The 19,422-nt window shown below is 40.8% G+C and overlaps 3 protein-coding genes across 4 annotated transcripts in view; 1 reads left to right on the forward strand and 2 right to left on the reverse strand.

The window, feature by feature from the left end:
- Positions 1–139: 139 nt before the first annotated feature.
- Positions 140–2,320, reverse strand: mrps12 (mitochondrial ribosomal protein S12). Of its 2 annotated transcripts, none has more exons than XM_084727468.1 (3): positions 2,143–2,320; positions 828–878; positions 140–606 (listed from the first exon to the last, which is right to left on the reverse strand). In XM_084727468.1, exons 2-3 carry the CDS (start codon positions 874–876, stop codon positions 224–226), a joined length of 432 nt encoding a protein of 143 aa, XP_084583594.1. In that variant the 5' UTR covers positions 877–878; positions 2,143–2,320; the 3' UTR covers positions 140–223. The 2 variants fall into 2 exon arrangements, with proteins under 2 accessions (XP_084583594.1, XP_084583595.1); XM_084727469.1 differs by having other exon boundaries at positions 828–888.
- Positions 2,321–4,200: 1,880 nt separating this feature from the next.
- On the forward strand, positions 4,201–9,242 carry LOC146322046 (ectonucleotide pyrophosphatase/phosphodiesterase family member 7). The gene is made up of 5 exons (XM_084727439.1): positions 4,201–4,490; positions 6,655–6,800; positions 7,345–7,968; positions 8,567–8,789; positions 8,906–9,242. Exons 1-5 carry the CDS (start codon positions 4,241–4,243, stop codon positions 8,977–8,979), a joined length of 1,317 nt encoding a protein of 438 aa, XP_084583565.1. The 5' UTR covers positions 4,201–4,240; the 3' UTR covers positions 8,980–9,242.
- Positions 9,243–9,946: 704 nt separating this feature from the next.
- The window catches only part of LOC146322047 (sodium bicarbonate cotransporter 3-like), a 38,868-nt gene continuing 29,392 nt past the window's right edge, over positions 9,947–19,422 (reverse strand). The window contains exons 14-25 of the mRNA XM_084727475.1: positions 18,534–18,779; positions 17,405–17,510; positions 16,688–16,849; positions 16,225–16,338; positions 14,713–14,874; positions 14,381–14,632; positions 13,875–13,943; positions 13,611–13,784; positions 12,314–12,442; positions 11,892–11,983; positions 11,686–11,793; positions 9,947–10,814 (exon numbers count right to left, since the gene is read on the reverse strand). Coding sequence (XP_084583601.1) covers positions 10,733–10,814; positions 11,686–11,793; positions 11,892–11,983; positions 12,314–12,442; positions 13,611–13,784; positions 13,875–13,943; positions 14,381–14,632; positions 14,713–14,874; positions 16,225–16,338; positions 16,688–16,849; positions 17,405–17,510; positions 18,534–18,779 — 1,696 coding nt within the window. The 3' untranslated portion in view covers positions 9,947–10,732. The remainder of the gene's footprint in view (positions 10,815–11,685; positions 11,794–11,891; positions 11,984–12,313; positions 12,443–13,610; positions 13,785–13,874; positions 13,944–14,380; positions 14,633–14,712; positions 14,875–16,224; positions 16,339–16,687; positions 16,850–17,404; positions 17,511–18,533; positions 18,780–19,422) is intronic.

Here is a 19,422-nt window from a genome sequence, read left to right on the forward strand (position 1 = left end):
ACATGGTGTCACAGTCACATTATATTGTCACGAGTGCACTGTTCAGGTGTCTACATATTTTTGGCCGTGTAGCGTTTCTGATGTCTTTAAATGCATCTAAAGTAAAAATCTGACTTCACTTCTGAGACAGTCGCTCACATGATGATGTAATTAAGGGCACATTTATTTATTAAACAAGTGACACACACACACACGTCCATCAGTCCAGCGTCCGTCTCTCAGTCTACTGTTTCTTCTTCACCACGTGGGCGCAGTCATATTTGCCTCTGACCACTTTGAGTTTGACCCCCGGCAGGTCCTGAGTCCTCCCGCCCTCCACCAGCACCACGTTGTGCTCCTGCAGGTTGTGTCCCTCCCCGGGGATGAACACCACCGCCTCCTTCCCGTTAGACAGCCGCACTCGAGCGCACTTCCTGTTCGCAGAGTTGGGTTTCTTGGGCTTTCGGATCATGGTCTTCAGGACCACCGCCTTCAGCTGGGGGCGGCCGAACGTGGCGCCGACAGATTTAGGAGGCGGTTTGGGCTTCCCCTGGCGGTGCATCTGGTTCAGGGTGGCCATCGTCCTGGAGAGGATGGGAGCCGTCCAGGCAGAGGCATGCTGGGACGCTACAGAGGGGGGAAAAGTAGTTCACACGTTGAAAATATAAAAATCAAGATGAATACATCACCAAAAACTGATGCGGTGATGATGACTGGTTGGAATATTTCAACATATTGCCCAACCCTTGTAGGGATGGATGACACCAAGCTTTGTTAATCTGATACCAGCTGTGATCCAGATTTTAGCAAGAATCGTGCAGCTCTTGTGTGCAGGTGAGTAAACTTACCTTGAAATAATGATGTCAGCACTGGTCTCAGGCTCCATAACGAAGACATTCCTGAAACAAACCAGAGCAAATTACAAAGTTCAGGCTACATGACAAAACTCACAGTCAAACGTCTTATTAACAACAGTTTGGATTATTGTCAAAGATGCTCAGACATGATTTATTTCACTTTGCATGGCTTTTTCAGATCAAGGACGATAAAATATTGGCTGATAATGGGAAATTTATATCAATCTGATAATGAAATTAGAGGATTACAATGAAATACTAGATATAATATCTGATTTGACACAATTATATCAAAGCATTTATTTGAAACACTATAAAAGCCAAAGTATATCTGTGACGTCTTCTGATGAAATTTACTAGAAAAACTAAATAAACAAATGATTGTGTTATTATGGGATATTCAATCGTCCATCTTTGTTCACTGCATCTCAGCCTTTCTTTCTCTCATGTGTGCACAAACTACAGGTTGTATGACCTTCCTCTTAAAATACGTGAAGTTACTGGTTATTTTATCAGTATTGGTCATGACAAGCAGGTTAAGAAACCTTGACAGAAACACACATCAGCTCGTATCGTTTCAAAACCACATTACTGTTCTTGACTTTATGCACACAATGGTAGAACATAATAAAACAATTCAGCCTCACTTAAGATCCTCTAGGGCATTTCTGCATGATGACACTTTTTAAAAACTTTTTAAAACCTCCCCTGTCAGGAGGGCAAGTCCTCTTACTGAGCCCTGATTTTACACCACAGTTTACATTTTCACTGTAAAACATTTTAAAATCATGATGATGTGACATTTGATGGGATCTGTACCAAACAAACACGTTTTCATGCATCTGGAGAAAAAGATTTTTAGGTCAGGACATCTCTGCTCATTGGAAATCGCGACTTTGATAATATTTTGGATTAACTGTGAAGCTCTGTTATAGTGCTGGAATTTTAAAGTGACTTGATTTAAGATGTTCTGCATGCCGAAGTAAAAAGTGACCCCTGCAAAGTTTAATAATGCATAAAGTGTACTTGGTTTCACCTTTACTGCTTTCTGATGAGCAAGAAAACTCTTAAATCCAAAATTTCTAAATGGAGTCTGGTGTTATCTTCGTTACACTAATGTAGACTTCACCGACCGAGGACGCTCCAAGCTAACAGCTACACGTAGCTGTTACTGAACTTAAGAGAAAAGTTAGTAACACATCTGTCTGTGTGCTAATGCTAACTGATGTTTGTACGTGGCTAGCAGCTAACGTTAGCTCACTGACAGAAAACTCAGAGGTTATGCGACATGTTCAGCTCCACATACCGGCTCAGAGAATCCAGACAAACCGTCACCACCGTCAGATTATCAGAAAAACTCCAGACAGATTAACCGCGATTTAAAATGACAGAATAGGACGAAATTTATCGCATTTTGACTGAAAAATCGGCCAAGGACTTCACATAACAGCGTGAGGAACATGAACCACCTGACCACCGGAAGTAATGCCGTCAAGTACTTCCGGGGTACCTCTCCCACCAAAATAAAATACATCCATTTAAAGATTTTTTTGTCTTATTGCAACAAATCAAAATTAAACGTTGACTTTTGGGGTCCAACAATCATTTTTCAAAATGGCATTTGTGCATCAAAATACTCTCAAAACAGCAATGAAGTAATGATGTGATGTGTTTTATACAAAACAAAACACTGCTGTTTTTGTACTTCAAATACATTTTGATTTTCTTTCACAGGCTTCTTGTGAAAGTTTGTTCCACTACAGAATACAGAGAAAACGGCTTCATTCTAGGTTTTTACAACAAGAAAGTAGAATTAGAGCACTGAAAACAAAACAAAGTTTCTAAAACCTGTTGGTCGCAAAAACCATAAGAAAATACTGTCCAGACTTTTGTTAGCCTTTAAACTTTTTTGTCCACAGTCAGTTTGATGAGTCATTAATATGCATCAATTTTTATGAAGGTCATCATGTTGTGATCTGATAAACCAGCAGTGGAACAAATTAACTTGTAAAATCATAAAACTGGTGGCACAAACATGACAGACACACACAGGTAGTACAGGTAGTTAGTTTAGTATGTTTAATTTTTATTTTTAAATATTAAGTGTGGATTATTTCAGTGTCAACAGTTGTGTGTTTTGTAAAAGTTTGCAGAGCTGTTTTTTCCAGGTATATTAATTATGAAAAAGTGTGTTTTTGGATTTTAGCTTGAAAAACACAAACATTAAAACCATTTAGAGGACAAGTAACAGTCTGAATTCAAGGTCCGTTCACAGGGTTTCATCAGAGATTTCTTCTACTGCTGTTTCCATGACAACAGGCACTGATGAAGATCAGGACGTGTTGGAAGTCCTCAAAACAGTTGACCTCAAATTCAGGGGGAAATTCGCATGCAATTTTTGGTTTATGACATTAATTTAGTTTTCATCAAAATTTAGGTCACAACAGTAATGTCGGATGCATCCTGACTGTACACAGCCTCATCAGTGTGAAAACCGTCAGTGAAATGTTGTTATTTGTTGTCAGCAGGACCGTAGCCACGATTTTAGAAATATTAATATTATAATATTAACATTATACAGTTTTAAAATAAAGAATGATATCCTTCCATGCACAGTGAGCACAAAGCTGCCAATTCATTATCATGACCTCTAGTGAAGAAATGCTTCACTGGGTGGAAATTTCAACATTTTTGTTTTTAAATCAATCAATAAATAAATTGTGCACAACAAAGGAAGGAACAGCTGGACAAACTAATAAATCAAACAGCCAACATTAACACTTAGAGCTGCAACAATTATCAATTATTAATCAGCTGTTAAATTACCCTGCATCTGTTTTGATAATAAATCAACCATTCTGAGCCATTTTTTAAGAAAAAAAAAAAGTCACATTTCTCTGATTTCAGCTTCTTAAATGTGAATATTTTCTGGTTTCTTTTCTTTTGAGGACAAAACAAAACATTTGAAGAAGTCATCTTGGACTTTGATCAACATTTTTATCATTTTCTGACATTGTTTGTTGCAGCCCTAAAACACAACATTAAGTGAAACAATTCTTTTTTGTGAGGTAATCCAAGAGTAATCAAGTTACATTACTTAAATGTTGTGACATTAAAGTAACTGTCCCAACCCCATCTTCAGACCTGGCTGTCAGCTCTTTATTGCTGTGTCACAGTCATTAACAGCAGCCCTGAGTCAGATTATTGATCAGTCCACTGATTATTGGTGCTGATGGGTGAAATCAGCTCTGATAAGGTCTGATTCATCTGAGCTCTGCCTCCAGTCGAAGGTCTCGTCCTTCACCTCAGGTCAGCAGATCTCTATCAGAGAACCGCAGTTACATATTAAACTGGGGCGACAGGTGTGCAGACAGACAGGTGAGCTGCACTCAGTCGCTGTGAGGATGAAGATGAGGCTGGAGCTCTTCCTGCTCGTCACAGCGCTGATCTGTGCTGCCGGCAAATCGCTGAGCAAGGCGGCGGCGGCGAGGAACAAGCTGCTGCTCATCTCCTTCGATGGCTTCAGGTGGGACTACGACCAGGACGTGGACACGCCCAACCTGGACCAGCTGGTAGAGGACGGAGTCAAGGCTAAGTACATCACCCCCCCGATGCTGACCATGACTTCCCCGTCCCACTTCACCACCATCACAGGTAACTCTTAGGTGGAGGAAATATTCAGATAGTGTAAGTCCTCTGTGTATAATAAACTTTTTTTTCATCTCAAAAAGTTTAAAATTTAAGTTGACTGAATTTGAAAAGACAAGTTGAAGTAATTTTGTAATGATTCAAAACAAATGTTTTTTTTTTGTCAAATAAACTTGATATTAATTCAGTTGTACCTGAGAAATTGTATTCAATAAGCTGAAGATATTCAGTTGAACCAACAACTCTTTATTCAGACAGAAGAAGACAAGCAATGTTTGCTGAGATGTAAATGAGCTTTAGCCTCAGTCTGTTAGCATTAATGTTATGTATGCAGCTGTTAGCTAACTTTATATAAACACTTTCACAGGGTTCTTGTTCTAAAATGTGTCAGATTAAAACATCAGCTGGAGACTCTCAGCTGACTCAAGTCGGTCAGCCAGATACACGTATGACATCTACTTGTTAGTCATTATTTTAGTCGACAAAGTTTTGCATATTTACATACTGGACGTAAAATACTTGATTTTTCTTTTTTTTTTTAAAGTGTCTTTAATTCCTTCTTTCTGCTGACAGCAGCAGATTGCTTCATAAGCAGGTCAAAATAAATTAAAAACACTTGCAGTGATGATTCAATATGAAAATCTGCAGAATTTAGTGGAATGTTTTTTTCTTTTTGCTTGTAATGTGACAGACAATATTAATTTACAATAACAAAGACTTTAAACCTAAATTGATCTCACACAGGCTAAAGAAATATTTAACTTTAGTAGAAAAATGAAAGATTTTATTTCATGACAAGCAGTTCAAAACAAAATTTGAACATTTGTTGGAAAAAATCAGGCAGCTTAAAAAATACTGACACACGTCCGAGATGATTGCAAAACCATTATCCAACAATTAGCACTGCTTATCTTTATTTTCCTCCATAAATTATACTTCCACAGCAGTTAAGTCACATCATATTATGATGCAGGATTGTCCTTGGATATAAAAATAATTAACTTTACAGTATATTACACAAGCAGAGATAAATATTAATAATACTGACAATAGTAGTAATACAAATTCAGCCTTGTTCAGTGAGGTGGTTAATTTAACTCTCATCCTTCTGACAAGAAAGCAAACTTCTAAACTACCTGACATGTTTTTAGTTTAACTAATCAGACGCTTTAACGCCTGTAACTGGTACAACAACACGTTTTATTTGTATTTCATTGTGTTGATGGTGTTTTGGAGGCTGTTTGTATTAAGGTCACATAATGAAGCAACAGTACGATATGATAAGACATCATTTATTATCCTGAAGATAATTTGTTCCTGAGTCACATGTTGCTGCTTCCAGGACACACAGGCAGGAAAAGAACATGATAAAACAAATGAAAAGGTATTATGATGGAAAATTTGATCATTTCTACTTGAGGCACTTGGTCTCTAGTTTGTTTATTTGTTTGTTTTTTTGCTTTGACGCGTTGTGTGTTTGTAATATTTGTCCACCTCACACTGAAGCGTCACCTACAAATCCACACAGTCAGAAGAACGTTTCTCTTCAAACAGATAAATAATCCTCCTTTTAAACAATAAAACATGATCATATGTAAAGAAAATTGGAAAAATTGGATGTTTCTGTGCTTCAGCTTAGAAAATACAAGACTAGAATACAAACCAAAAAAACACACCCTAAACTAAATTCAACTAAATTCTGATTTTCACACTGAATCATCACTGAAAACATTTATAAAAAATGAATTCAAATGAATTCTAAGCAAGGGATCAACTGCAACAAAAAAAGGTTCACCTAAAAAGAAAAATCTGTTTAATTTTGCTATATCAATATACAATATTTAGAATATTTTCGTTGCCATCAGTCAGCTGAAAACACTGATATAAGCCAAATATCGCTTTCTCCAAGCCAACCAAACTCCATGAGTGAAATCAGATTCTGCAGGACTGTTTTCCTGTGAAACTCCAGCAGAGTTTGTGGACTAAAAAACTAAAACCTGACCTTCAATCAGCTTGAGGCTGAGCAGAGAAATTTCATTTTGGGGTGAAGAAAATTTGACTGTACTGTACTTGACCTTTTGTTAATTTTGAGCTTTTCATCAGGCGTCTCTGCAAAGTTTCTCAGCATTATTTTGAAAAAGTCCTTCCTGTCTTGTTTCCTGTGCGTTAGGCAGATGGGTGGAGGATCACGAAGTCGTCCACAACATGATGTTTAATGCCAAGACAAACCTAAAAGTTCCTCACAAATTGACGCTGAGCAAATCGGAGTGGTGGGACAATGGAGTTCTGCCATTATGGATCACAGCTCAGAACCAGGTGAGTCATCGATCAGGACGATTGATAACAAAACAGACCTCAGCATGAGCGACACCAGCAAACACTCACAGTTCAGATATAATGAATGTAGTTTATTTGTGCACAGGCCAGTGTGGCTCTGTTCAGTATGAACCAAAGGACAGTTCAGTGTCTGAACAAAACAGAAGGGGACCGAGGACAGAGCCCTGAGGTCTGCCACGGTTCAGAGGGACAGCGGAGGACATGAAATTATCAAAGAGGAAGGAGATAAATCAATCACGACCGTCTGAAACCCTGCAGTGGTGATTTTGAAAAGAAAAGACTGTCAGAACTAAACATGGTGAAGCAGCTTTTAGCTTCATTGCTGCTCAGCTCTGGAAAATCTTCCTGATGAGATCAAAGACTGAAGCCAGTTTTAAGTCTAGATCAAAACCCAGTTGTTTTCAGATCTTATTTATCTTTTTTGTTGTTATTGTTCCTTTTGTTAAATTGTAAAGCACTTTGCGTTGCCCATGTGTATGAACAGGTCTATATAAATAAAATTGCCTGTTTTTTCTTGTTTCAGGGTCTGAAAACTGCCTCCTTCTACTTCCCGGGAGGCGGAGCCAACTACAGTGGTCAGGCAGTCAACCGAGCGCTTGTGGAGTCATTTGACCATCAGGACGACAACGAGACCGAGTGGCGTGAGAACATCGACAAGGTGATGAGCTGGTTCTCCGATGAGGACTTCCACCTGGTGACGCTCTACTACGGCGAGCCGGACAACGTGGGCCACGCCAAGGGGCCGGACCACCCACGCAGGAAGGAGATCATCCAGCAGATTGACCGCGTCATCGGCTACCTGAGGGAGGCCATCGCTCGCCATCACCTGAACGACAGCCTGAACGTCATCATCACGTCGGACCACGGCATGACCACCGTCAAGAAGCGGCCGCAGGTGGACGAGATCGTCCTCAAGAACTACCTGAACTTAATTAAGCTCACCAGCTTTGAGATCCTCGACTACGGCGGGTTCGGCATCCTAACGCCACGGCCGGGGAAGGAGCAGGAGGTTTTTGACGCTCTGTCCAAGGCGCCCAACCTGACGGTTTACAAGAAAGACGAGTTTCCTGAGAGTTTCCATCTCGCCAAAAGTAAGCGGCTGCCTCCCATCGTGGTCGTCGCAGATCTGGGATTCAATCTGAACTCTGTGAGTTTCCTCATTCTTAATCTAAAATATCAATTATCACTGAAAGATCAGATAACATAAGTTTTTTTTTTTTTTTAAATCTTTTGTCGTTTCTCTCCTGCGTCGCTGTTTGTACTTCCAGTTATTTGCTTTATTTTACTGTGTCATGTTCATTTTCACATTTCCTGATTTTGCTGCTTCATAATTAAAGCCTTTAAATAACAAACTAATGGGGACCTTTTATTATGAAGAATTTAAAGGAAATGATGAGGTTATCCACAGATTTCTAGCTACTCAGCTCTAGCTAAGCTTGTTATCTGTATTTGTACACTTGTGCACTTACTGGTACTTTTTAATAGCCAAGATAGAAATTTTGTTTTTCTGCAATGACAGTGCGCCCTGTTGGTGGTCTTATGCCTCAAACCACTTGAACTCAACCCAACATGTAGAAAAAAAAACCTTGAGTCGTAGATTGGCAGCTGTCAAAGAGGTCAAAGGTCAATGCAGCCACAGAACAAAAGGAGCAGACAGGATGTGATGTGAGGACGTAGCAGCAGCAGCAGCAGACACCAGATCTGCCATTTCCTAGTTTAATTCTTGTCTTTTTGTTTCCCACCAGAGATTCATTGTCTACGTCAACAAGGGCGATCACGGCTACCATAACGGAGAGATGGACATGAAGATGATCTTCAGGGCCTTCGGTCCCGACTTCAAGAGGAACTTTGTGTCTGAGCCATTTGACAGCATCCACATTTACCCTCTGATGTGTAAACTGCTGCAGATCAAACCAGAGGTGCACAACGGATCAGTGAGTGTAACTGAGAACCTGCTGCTGCACAGTGGTGAGTCTGACTCTGTCATCTCTCATTAATTTTTATTTTTTATTATGTCTCAGAGTTGTTGTCAGTTCCTCAGATTACTGTGAAGTTACCTGGGTACTTCATGTGTTTGTTTTCAGGTGGATCACAGAGAACCCGACTGTCGCTCGCTCTGCTGCTGTCGATGCTGCTCTGCATATTCGCTGTGCTGTAACACGTCCAGGACGAGCCTCCGTCACCTCGTCTGAAACGTCTCAGGCTGGACGACATTATATCTCCTATTTATACACCATACTAACTTATGATTGTAGGCTTTTCTTTTTTATTTTGCCACAAGTGATTCACTGCTTTATACTGATGCAGTCGATGCCTCTGATGAACGTCAGTTCTATTTGCTTTGTGCAGATTTCTGAAATAAATGGATTATTCATTTGTAGGAGTTTAAACTTTGTAAATAAAAAATAATCTGTGTATCAATTGAATCTTTTAATGATATTATGGATTGCAGATGGTGAAATCTATAAATTCCTGCAGTTTTGTGTTGACAAACGTTCTTCACCAGCATGGATGGGGTGAGGTTCACCACAGTCCAACAGTTTAACCACTGAGTCTTTCCAGGACGCCCCTTTAATACCCAATCATGATCCTGTCACCTGTTGCCAACTCACCTGTTTACCTGTGGAATCTTCCAAACAGCTGTTTTTGGAGCAACTTTTTTTAGAATGTACTGCCGGCGTTAAATTCAAAATGAGTGTATATTTACAAAAACACAATTCAGTTTATCAGTTTCAACATTAAATATTTTGTCTTTGTGCTGTATTCAACTGAATTTAAGTTGAAAATAATTTGCAAATCATTGCATTCTGATTTTATTTACACAGCGTCCCACCTACTTCAGAATCAGGGTTGTAGAATGAGCCCTTTATGTCTACAGAAGGGGCGGCTCCTGTTCCATGGAGGTCGCCATGTTGAACCGCCATGTTTCTACAGTAACTCAGAACAGACAAACCACTGGCTCTAGACTTTTGTGTTTTTTTGCGCGGTGCAAGGCCACTGTAGATTCTGCTACACACTTGTAAGGGCAGAGTGAGACGAGGTGTTTGAAATCGGCACCACTTGTCCTTTACATGAATGTCATGGAGTGTGAAGTGCGAGTCCTCAGAAAATTTTCACTGTTTCGACAACTGAAAATCTGATTTTATTGTTCATTGAAGTGTTGAATCTGACAGACTTCATGACCGTCGTCACCAAACTGATTTTATTGAAACTTTAAAGAGAAATTATGATGACAGCGGCTGTGACATCATCCAGTCGGCCACTGCAGGCAACAAGGTGAGGCACAACAGTGATCCATACACACACAAATACACAGTCACACACTCACACACACTCACACACACACACAGACAGAAACACTCACAGACACGTATACAACTTAAATCAGCATGATGGATTAAATAAAAACTCCTTCCTGCGTTGGACCTGTCAGAGGTGAAGAGCCTCGTCTGCTTCATGAAAGCAGAAACTGAAAATTTAAAACGATAAAATTAAACTTCGGGTGTTTTTGTATGTGTTTTTTTTCAAATCATCAGTCTGGAAAATCAGGTGTCCTCATGACCCGTGTTTCGGTTCGATGCTTCAGCAGCCAATCACAGCGCAGCAGCGACCGCCTGAGTACAAACCAACCAAAGAAACCTGAGGAGGCTGCTTCCAAAAAGTGGCGGCCATATTTGCTCCCAGTGGCGGAGTCTCCGTGTTTCACCATAAAACGATGAGAAAATAAAACGTCCACCTTCGTCTGAGGAAACGCAGCGTGAGAAGTACGGCGCGGCGAGGTGGAGCCTGATTGGTCCTCCTACGACCTCTCACCTCCGTTCAGAACAGACAGAGGGCCGCAGCATCCCAGCAGCCGCGCCCTCCTCGTCCTCCGTCAGCGCCGTCCGGTGGTGATGGAGAGTGGCGGTGGATCATAACGAGGTCTCAGCATCCACGACTCTCCGACCGTCCTCGTTCTCCACATTTATCTGGACGCTCGGCAGCTTGTCCTGGCTGGAAGACACAACAACTGGGTTCAAACATCCTATTGGTTCATCACTTAATCGATCAAACTGCGTAACGAGTGAAGTTTTAAAATCGTTTTTTCATGCATTAGTAAAATTTTCTAAACACCCAACTGAACACCCTGGCAACCATGTTCTGAACTCTGAGCGACCACCTCTAATACCCTAGCAACCACACAGTAACGCACAACAATTAACACCATAGCAACCATCATCAAGACCCTGGAAACCTTAAAGTAAAATATTAACGACCACTCCCAAAAAACACCTAGCAACACCCTATTATTGGATTTTTTAAAATGTTTTTATTGATTATTTTTATTTTCCATCATTGTGCACCACCTTCCAACATCAAGACTGATTTAAACAACAAGACGACACTGACGCAACAAAACAAAAACAGACACGAGGCAAAAAAAACGAAAAGAATGTCAAAATATAACAAATAAAAAAAAAAACAAGACAAAAATGATGTAGTAATAAAATAAAACAAACACCATGTAAAAGATCTAACAAGACAAAAAGACACGACAAGACAAAAAAAGATGTAACAAGACAACCAGACAAGAATGATGTAAAAATGTAATGAAACAAAACAGAAGTAAAAGATGCAACAAGACAAAGAAAAACTTGAAGACATAACAAGACAACAACAACATGAAAGACGAAAAAGACATAAGAAGCTGAGGGAGACTCTGTGCAAAGCTGACTCCTCTGCAAACTTCTACTTTCTAATCCGCCCCCTGACCTGCAGGGTGCTTCATCTGCAGTCAGTGTAACATAGACTTTAGTTCAGAGTGAGAGAACCAATCACAAAGAGCATTAGCTGATGATGTCACCAAGTATCTCGGGGTTTTTACCTGTTGCTGCGTTTCAGACCTTTGCTGCTGTCAGAGTTCATGGAAACTGATTTCCAAATGCCGCTTTTGGCCATTTCATCGGAGATGTTCACTTCTGATGGATCCATGCTGCACGACACACACACACACACACACACACACACACACACACATTAGTCTCTGCAGCAGTGTGTGTTTAACACAGTGTTCTGATGTCATCGACTCACCGTCCCTTCAGGTTTTTGATCGGGAAGTTGATGACGTTTCCTCTGTCGTACGGCTGATCGTCCTCTGCCTCCTCCAGCATCCGCCGAGCATCCTGGGAAATAAAGAAACACATCAGTAGTAGTCTGGGAAACAGATTTACACAAGCTGAGAGAGAATCTGCAAACCATCACTAACATTTACAAAGAAGTAGTGAACATGTCCAAAACTAACTGTACTGTAAATCTAAAACTAATAAAAACCTTCTGATAACACAGGTGTAAAAATGTTATTCATAATAATTATAATCTTTGTTTTAAATGTGTCCCTTGAAAGTTATGAATTATTTTCATGGAGGTGGATATCAGACATCATTACTGCTGATACCAGAATAGACAGAGCCAGCTGTGATAGGCTGATGGTTGATTTCAGTTTAGTGGTTCACCTCCTTCTCCTTCTTCTTGTCGTCGTCCTTCTTCTTCTTGCTCTCTGGTATCAGGTCGTCCAGCCAGCTCAGCTCTCTCTTGGTGAAGCAGAAATCCAGAAGCTTCCGGATGAACACCAGAGCCAGAACCTGCAGAGGACAAGAGACGACCGGTTATCGCTCTAAAGGATTGAAGCATCTGGAAACAGAAAAAATGCACATATTACATCAAAGTCTGATTTCTCATTAAGCATCCAGTGGAAATAAATGTTCATAACTGTTAGAAAAACAGCTCATTCTGCTGCTCAGATCGTTTCTCAGGCGGTGTGGGCGTGGCAGAAGAATATGGAAGTGAATGTTGTATTCATAGTTTCAGGCAGACTGAGGACACCTGCTGGACGGAACGGGGAAAACAATCAGGCAGTCTGACAGAACGGCAGAACAAAACACAGGATGCCATGTTGCTATGGTGACTTCTTTGTATTTGTTTACAACAAATGGAATAAAATACATGAAATAAAATTATTTTGCGCTCATTATTTTATGTCATTATTATAGCAATGTATGTGGTTTTAAAATAATGCTTTCTCCAAATATTACATTGCAAACTTAATACTTCATGATTCATTAATTTCCAACATGGACGGTAAAAGGAGAACTGCACTTTGTGCATCCCGTCTTCATATCAACCTCTCGTAACCTCTTGGAATGATTTTAAGTTCTGGTCAGATAATTCAATAATTGCTGTCGCACCAAAATGATGACCTTCTTGTTGTCTTGTTGGTCAAGTTTTCTCTTTGTGTGAGGGAGCTACGTCACATCTGGTTGGAAATTCTGTCACGGATGACAGGAAAAAGACTGTTACCGTCTACCGTATTCTCACCTAATTCTACTGTCCTTCTCTTGTCCAATAAAATGATATCTAGTGTGCCGTCTGTCTGAATTCATGTGAATACAGCATAAGGCAGTCCCTCAAGAAAGTTGTGATGTTGCAATCGCAACAGTTCATGCAAATTACCTGTGAATTATTCGCGACGTTGCAATTTTGTCCAAACTCTTGCAACATGCATCACAATTTTTTTAGAAAAACTGCTGTGAAATCAGGCATTTTGGACCACAACAATCCCCAAAACTGCCTGTGAAATCCTGGAGGGACGGATAAGGAATGTCCTGCTGTGGACCGCTGTAGACGCAGACACTCCTTTTATATGCTTACTATTCTGCACATGAGAGCCTTAATTACATGGTTCGAAGACTAAAGCGGATTTGGGTTTAATGAAATAAAACATGTTCTCTTGGTCGTCTCTATTTGTCTCACCATCATGGGGAAGACGACAGCGGCGGCCGACGCCTTGATGGACCAGAGGACGATGAGGCAGGACAGCTGCACCACGGTGAAGATGTGGACCTTCCACAGAGGGACGTAGCGCAGGTAGATCAGGTCCGGCTGGTGTTTGGCCGGCATGCCGAACAGTTTGATCCGGTCGAACAGCTGCAGGACGGACACACGGACAAGACCGTCAGAGACAGTGAAACGCAGACTGATGGCGCTGTAGTGGAACAGACGGACACTGGGACAGACCTGAATGCCTTTGAGCGAGGACACTCCCATGTAGAGGAAGACTCCGTACAGGACGGGCATCGGGATGAACTGAAGGACGGAAGGAAAAAATGAAAAGTTAGACGGAAACAAACTCACACTCTTCAACGGAGCAACCAAATGTTCACTCCACGCTCACTCAGCTCACTCCAAAGTTGAAAATACATAGTTTTCCATCAGGTTAAATCACTGTTTGTGTTAAAGGAGTGATATAATGTTGACATTGATATTTTATGGTTGGTTTGTGAAACCGATTGCCTGATTTTCAGTACAAACGCCAAAATCAAACCCAATAAAGAAAAATGTACAAACAGAGAAATGACAACACTTCAAATCTGTATTAAATCTGATTTCTAATCCTTTTTAAATGTTTACTGTAATGTACAGAAGACCATAAACACTATGGTCAGAGGACTATCTGACATCTTGGTGTCAGTTGAAGCGGGTTACTTGGGTTTTATCTGTCTCTGTGAGGGCGTGGCGTTCACCTTGAGGGCGGAGGTCATGAAGACGGAGCAGCCCATCAGGACGAAGATCATGAAGCCGGTGACTCTCTGCTCTCTGATGCCCAGGAACTTTGGCTGCTCGCCGGGCGCCGCGCACTCCGACTCCAGCTTCAGACTGTTGACGTGGGAGATGGAGAGCACGGTCGCCGCTACGAACCACGGCAGGCCCATGATGGAGCACACGCCCAGCATCAGCGCCACCACCAGCAGGTCCAGGTGGTAGCCACAGCCTTTCTGCAACCAAAAAACACATGCAAGTAAAGGTAAAATCACTGAACCACGTGTTGACCTACCATCCCGTCAGCTGTCCTGACCTTCAGCTTGTTCTCCTTCCTGTTGACGATGACTGCGGTGATCTGCTGGTCCATGAAGATGAGGATGGTGCAGAGCAGAGCGGGGACGGCGGCGGCCAGCAGCGTCCACCAGGGGTTCGGACCTAGTGGGGAGATCAGCCAGCCTCGATTGTTCGACGTCGGCTGAATGGACAAACAGCAGCGTTAGAACTTCAGACGCATGTTTGGACCGTTAAGTCTTTCCTGTAACAATTATTGTCAATATTAATCAATCTGTCCCGTTTGTTAAGGGCTACGACTTTGGAGCTGCTTCTGCTGCTGACGATGATGATGATGTTGATGATGTTGAGTGTCAGGCCTCCCCAAAATCAAAAATACATATTTCTAATTTTAGGATGACCCCAGGCCTGTAGTGCCATTTGTCCATCCAGATAGTTTTGATGTGAGCTGCAGAGTTTTGGAGACATCAGCTGTAGAGACGTCTGTCTTCTCACCAATATAAAGGGACTAAATGGTGCTTGTGGTCCTCAGTGTCTCTTTCTGAAAATCATGACCTGGTTACTCAAGATAATCCACAGACCTTGTTGTGACTAGTTTCATGTTTTTATTTGTCTGTCTTTTTGACAATATAAGGAGCAGAAATAGAGAGATATTAGTGTTCAAATGTAGGAAGTAAAATACAGATACCTTATAAACTGTGCTTAAGTATAGTAAGGTACAGTATTTGTACTTCTCACATTTGCAAATGATGCACATTTAAAATTAGGGTTAATAGTAGTGTGTGTGTGTGTGTGTGTGTGTGTGTTTAACTTTTAGTGTCTCCTCTTTTTTGTTTGTGTGTTGTCAGCTTCTAATCTCTAATCTTTTTCTGATTGAACTGAAACTTCAGGTTGTTGCTCTTAATTTCTGAACCCTGCAGAAACTGACCTTAAAAAAACACAGCGTTATGTAACGTACCGCTGCACATTAAAACCCACCTACTACAGCTGATAAAGCAGTGTCCTCTGCCCTGTTACCACACTGAGCTAACAGCTGCTCCTCACTCAGCAAATAGTCTGACCAGCTTTAACATCAGGAAACAAAATCTACTGGTAAAACTACAGAAGTGTGCAAAGAGTTCAAAACTTTTTTAATATTATCAGTCCCTTTAGATTACCTCTAGACACTTTGCCTTATTTGTTATCTTATTTATTTAGAATTCACGTCTCTGACAAACCTGATAAAGAATAGTGCAAAAACAAAATGTAAAACAAGTACGAACATAAAAGTAAAGCAGTTAAGTACAGGAACACATTAAAAATTGCAGTAAGGATGCAAATGAATGGAATTACAGGTAAAAAGATAAAGAAGTGCCAGAGAGGGTAAAGTAAGACCACAAGTCTAGTCTAGTCTCCCAGTTCACTCATGTTCACACTGAGTTACACAATATATAATATATACTGTAAATACTGTTAATCCTGACACAGAAATGGGATTATAGTCCTTATACTGAATATGATTTTACAGGTTATAAAGAGTGGAGTCGGGTGTTACCTCGAAGCGGTCGGGTACGTTGAGTTTGGGTGAAGGAACTCCCACCAGATAATCCACCAACACCATGATCATGATGGTCAGAAAGACGGCAAAGTCACTGATGGTCGACCGAACCTGCAGACACAGAACAATCTGATTTTCTCTCTATTTGGGCGTCATTTTATTTTTGAACTCCTGACATTAAGCCCTGCTCTTAAATTCTGTTTTCCGCATAAAGAAATTTAAATTATTTAAGAAAATTATGATCTTGAAGCTTTTTATCACTACCGGTTGTTTTACATACGGATTCTTCAGACTATAGACGGTAAACAAAGATGGACATCATGTCTTCTCTTCCTTCTTCTTTACAGAACTGAAGCTAAAATATCCTCGAGGTCAATATTGCAATGACCTTTGTAGTGTTCATTCATAACTGTCTGAGCCGTTAGTTACATCTGTCTGTGTGTGTGTAACAGATACACACCTTGGTGGGGAAGTATCTCTTGGTCTTGAACTGTTTGAGGAAGGAGGAGAGGAAGAAGGTGGTGAAGAAGAGGATGACAGACCAGAAGAGGACGTCGGGGACGTAGGGGCCGTCATGGCCGCAGGCCGAGCCGACGAACTCCCCATGTAGATCCACACAGTCCTGGAGACAGAGACAGAAAGACACAATGTCAAAGTCACGACTGAGGTGTGCTGAGCTGCAGTTCTTCTGTTGTCCTCTAGACGCTGCTGTGACCTGACTGTCATGAAGTAAATGTGAAAACCTCGGTAGCTTTTATCGCTCTCAGTTGATTCAGCTTCTTTTTAAGTCAGTATGAAGGTCAGAAAGGACTGAGTGTGTGCAGGATCGAGTGTGAGCTCTCACAATCTATCTGACATATTTATCATGAGTGTGTTAATGCAGCCAGATTCTGCGCACTGGTACTTTAAATATATACTTTCACAAAACAATAAAACAAACAAAAAAATAAATAAATAAAACGTCAAGAGTCTTAAATCACAGATGTAATAAACTGTTGTTGGGAACATCAGTGTGTTTTCAGTGCCTGTGTGTCACATTGGTCATGCTGCTACATGAACACACTGTGTCTGTCTGTGCTGCCTGCCTGTCTGTCTGTCTGTCTGTCTGTCTGTCTGTCTGTGCTGTCTGTGTGTGTTTGATGAAGTGCAAAAAGCTTCCTGCAGGTTCATGTCAGACCTTCACAGTCAGCTGCTCCCACTGGATGTTTTCTGGGGTCACGTTTTTGTTACTCCAAGTCTGCAGGACTTCAGCTGAGGCGTTGTCTGGTCGAGAACACTCACACCTGAAACACAACAGCAACACATTAAAAAAGGTTCATTCCCCACACCTTTAAAGTTTGACTGATCCACTAAACACTTTTTAAAAACACCTTCAGAGCTACTAAGTGAAAATCCAGGATTATTTCCTGTCTGTTGCACAGCGATCACCAAACTGAAGAATAAATCTGTTCATACGAGTCGTTCTGGCACCAGGCCAAATGAATAGATACGCAAAAAATAAAATGATTAATGATTTGAATTAATGAGCTATAAAAAGTTTAGCGAGTGTTTAGTCTTTGTAACTTCTCGCCCGTCTGCAGGAAGAAAAAAAACCAAACATTGGAAATATTCTGCACAGTATTACTTATTTCGGCAGTACTTACCAGGAGCAAAATGACACTCATTATCATGTGCAATATTACTTTTCATTATTATTATCATAATGTATAATATTAGGTCTAATATCATGTGCTTTTTATTACTTTTCAGTATCACTGCCAATGTTTCTGTTCTATTGTAGTTTATTTTAGCTGACTTTTTACTTCTAATTTTATTTGGCACTTTTATTTTGCTTTTACTCCTTATACACTTTACAGTGTATAGTTCACTTAATACTTTATTGTTTTCTGTTGTTTTTATTCTCTGTTACTGTAATTTTGGAGCAATCTCTGGCAAAGATTTTCTCTTGGGATAAATAAAGATTTTTTTTCTTATCTTAGTCTCAATGTGCTGTAGATAAAACTGGAAGAAACACTGTCGTTCAGCTGTGGCTAATGTTCATTTCATGAAAATTTGCTGCATGCTGGTGGCTGTACTGATTCTGCTCAGCCACAGGACACCTTATGATGTCAGAGATTAAAGAGAATAACTGCATATTTAATGATGAAACAATTTATTTTTACTGTGAGGAAATAATTCGAGCAGAACACGGCCTGCTGATCATCTTCAACATGTGCAGCTGGAGTTGAGGAGGTGATAACGGGAAAAATTTAAAGCTAAATCAAACCAAAAATCTAATCCAGCTGTGGGGTTGTGTTTCTGCTTACGTGTAGAAGGTGAGGTTGTCCAGCTGGTTGTGCATGTTGATGGGGTAGACCTCCCCGAGGTGGACCAGCTTCTCCAGAGCCTCGTAGATGAAGATGATGCAGATGAGGGCGGCGAAGGCCTCCTCGGTGAAGCGGGTGATATAGCAGACCAGAGAGCTGGCGTCGGTGGCGACCAGCACCAGGCAGAGGAAGGCCGTCCACAGTCCAATACTGGTCCGCAGGGACAGGTAGGACAGACCATAGTCACTGAGGACAGACAGGAGAGGACGATGAGATGAGACAAGAAGGTTTACATCAGTTTTATATGACTCACTTTTCAACATCTTACGGAACTGTGACAATATACAGGAAATGCTGTGCACATCACATTTATTAATAAAAGGACATTTCTTCAAGTTGTCATTCTTCTTTGTTTTTGAATATTGTGATAAGAGTCATATCATGGACTTTTTTTAATCATGATATTATCATACAGTATCGTTACATCAACAGACATCTGAATATGAATGCAGAATATTAAATCATCATCAGATGCAGAGATGAAACAGGTGTCAGTTTCAGGATAAACAACGTTTGGAATTAAAGGTTGCATCAGTATGTTTGACTGAGAGGGAAACACAGAGGGGAAGGGGAAGGCAGAAGGACGACTATAGACCCTTTGACAGCTTGTAAACAATGAACAAGCTGTGTGCAGTTTGGCAACAGAGATATGTGCTTCTTTTTCTAGAAGAGATGTTTTGCACTGGTCAGGATGAACTCCGACTGCAGGGCTGGATATGGAAAACCCAGAGAGAAATATAGATATATCACTTTTATATGACCATTTTATTGTGCTTTAGTGATCAACCATTAGCATAATTTATAGGTTTTATTTCACGTTACCTCCTTG

Source organism: Lutjanus erythropterus, chromosome 9, assembly GCF_056507025.1.
Source record: "Lutjanus erythropterus isolate fLutEry1 chromosome 9, fLutEry1.hap2, whole genome shotgun sequence".
Classification (NCBI taxonomy): domain Eukaryota; kingdom Metazoa; phylum Chordata; class Actinopteri; order Lutjaniformes; family Lutjanidae; genus Lutjanus; species Lutjanus erythropterus.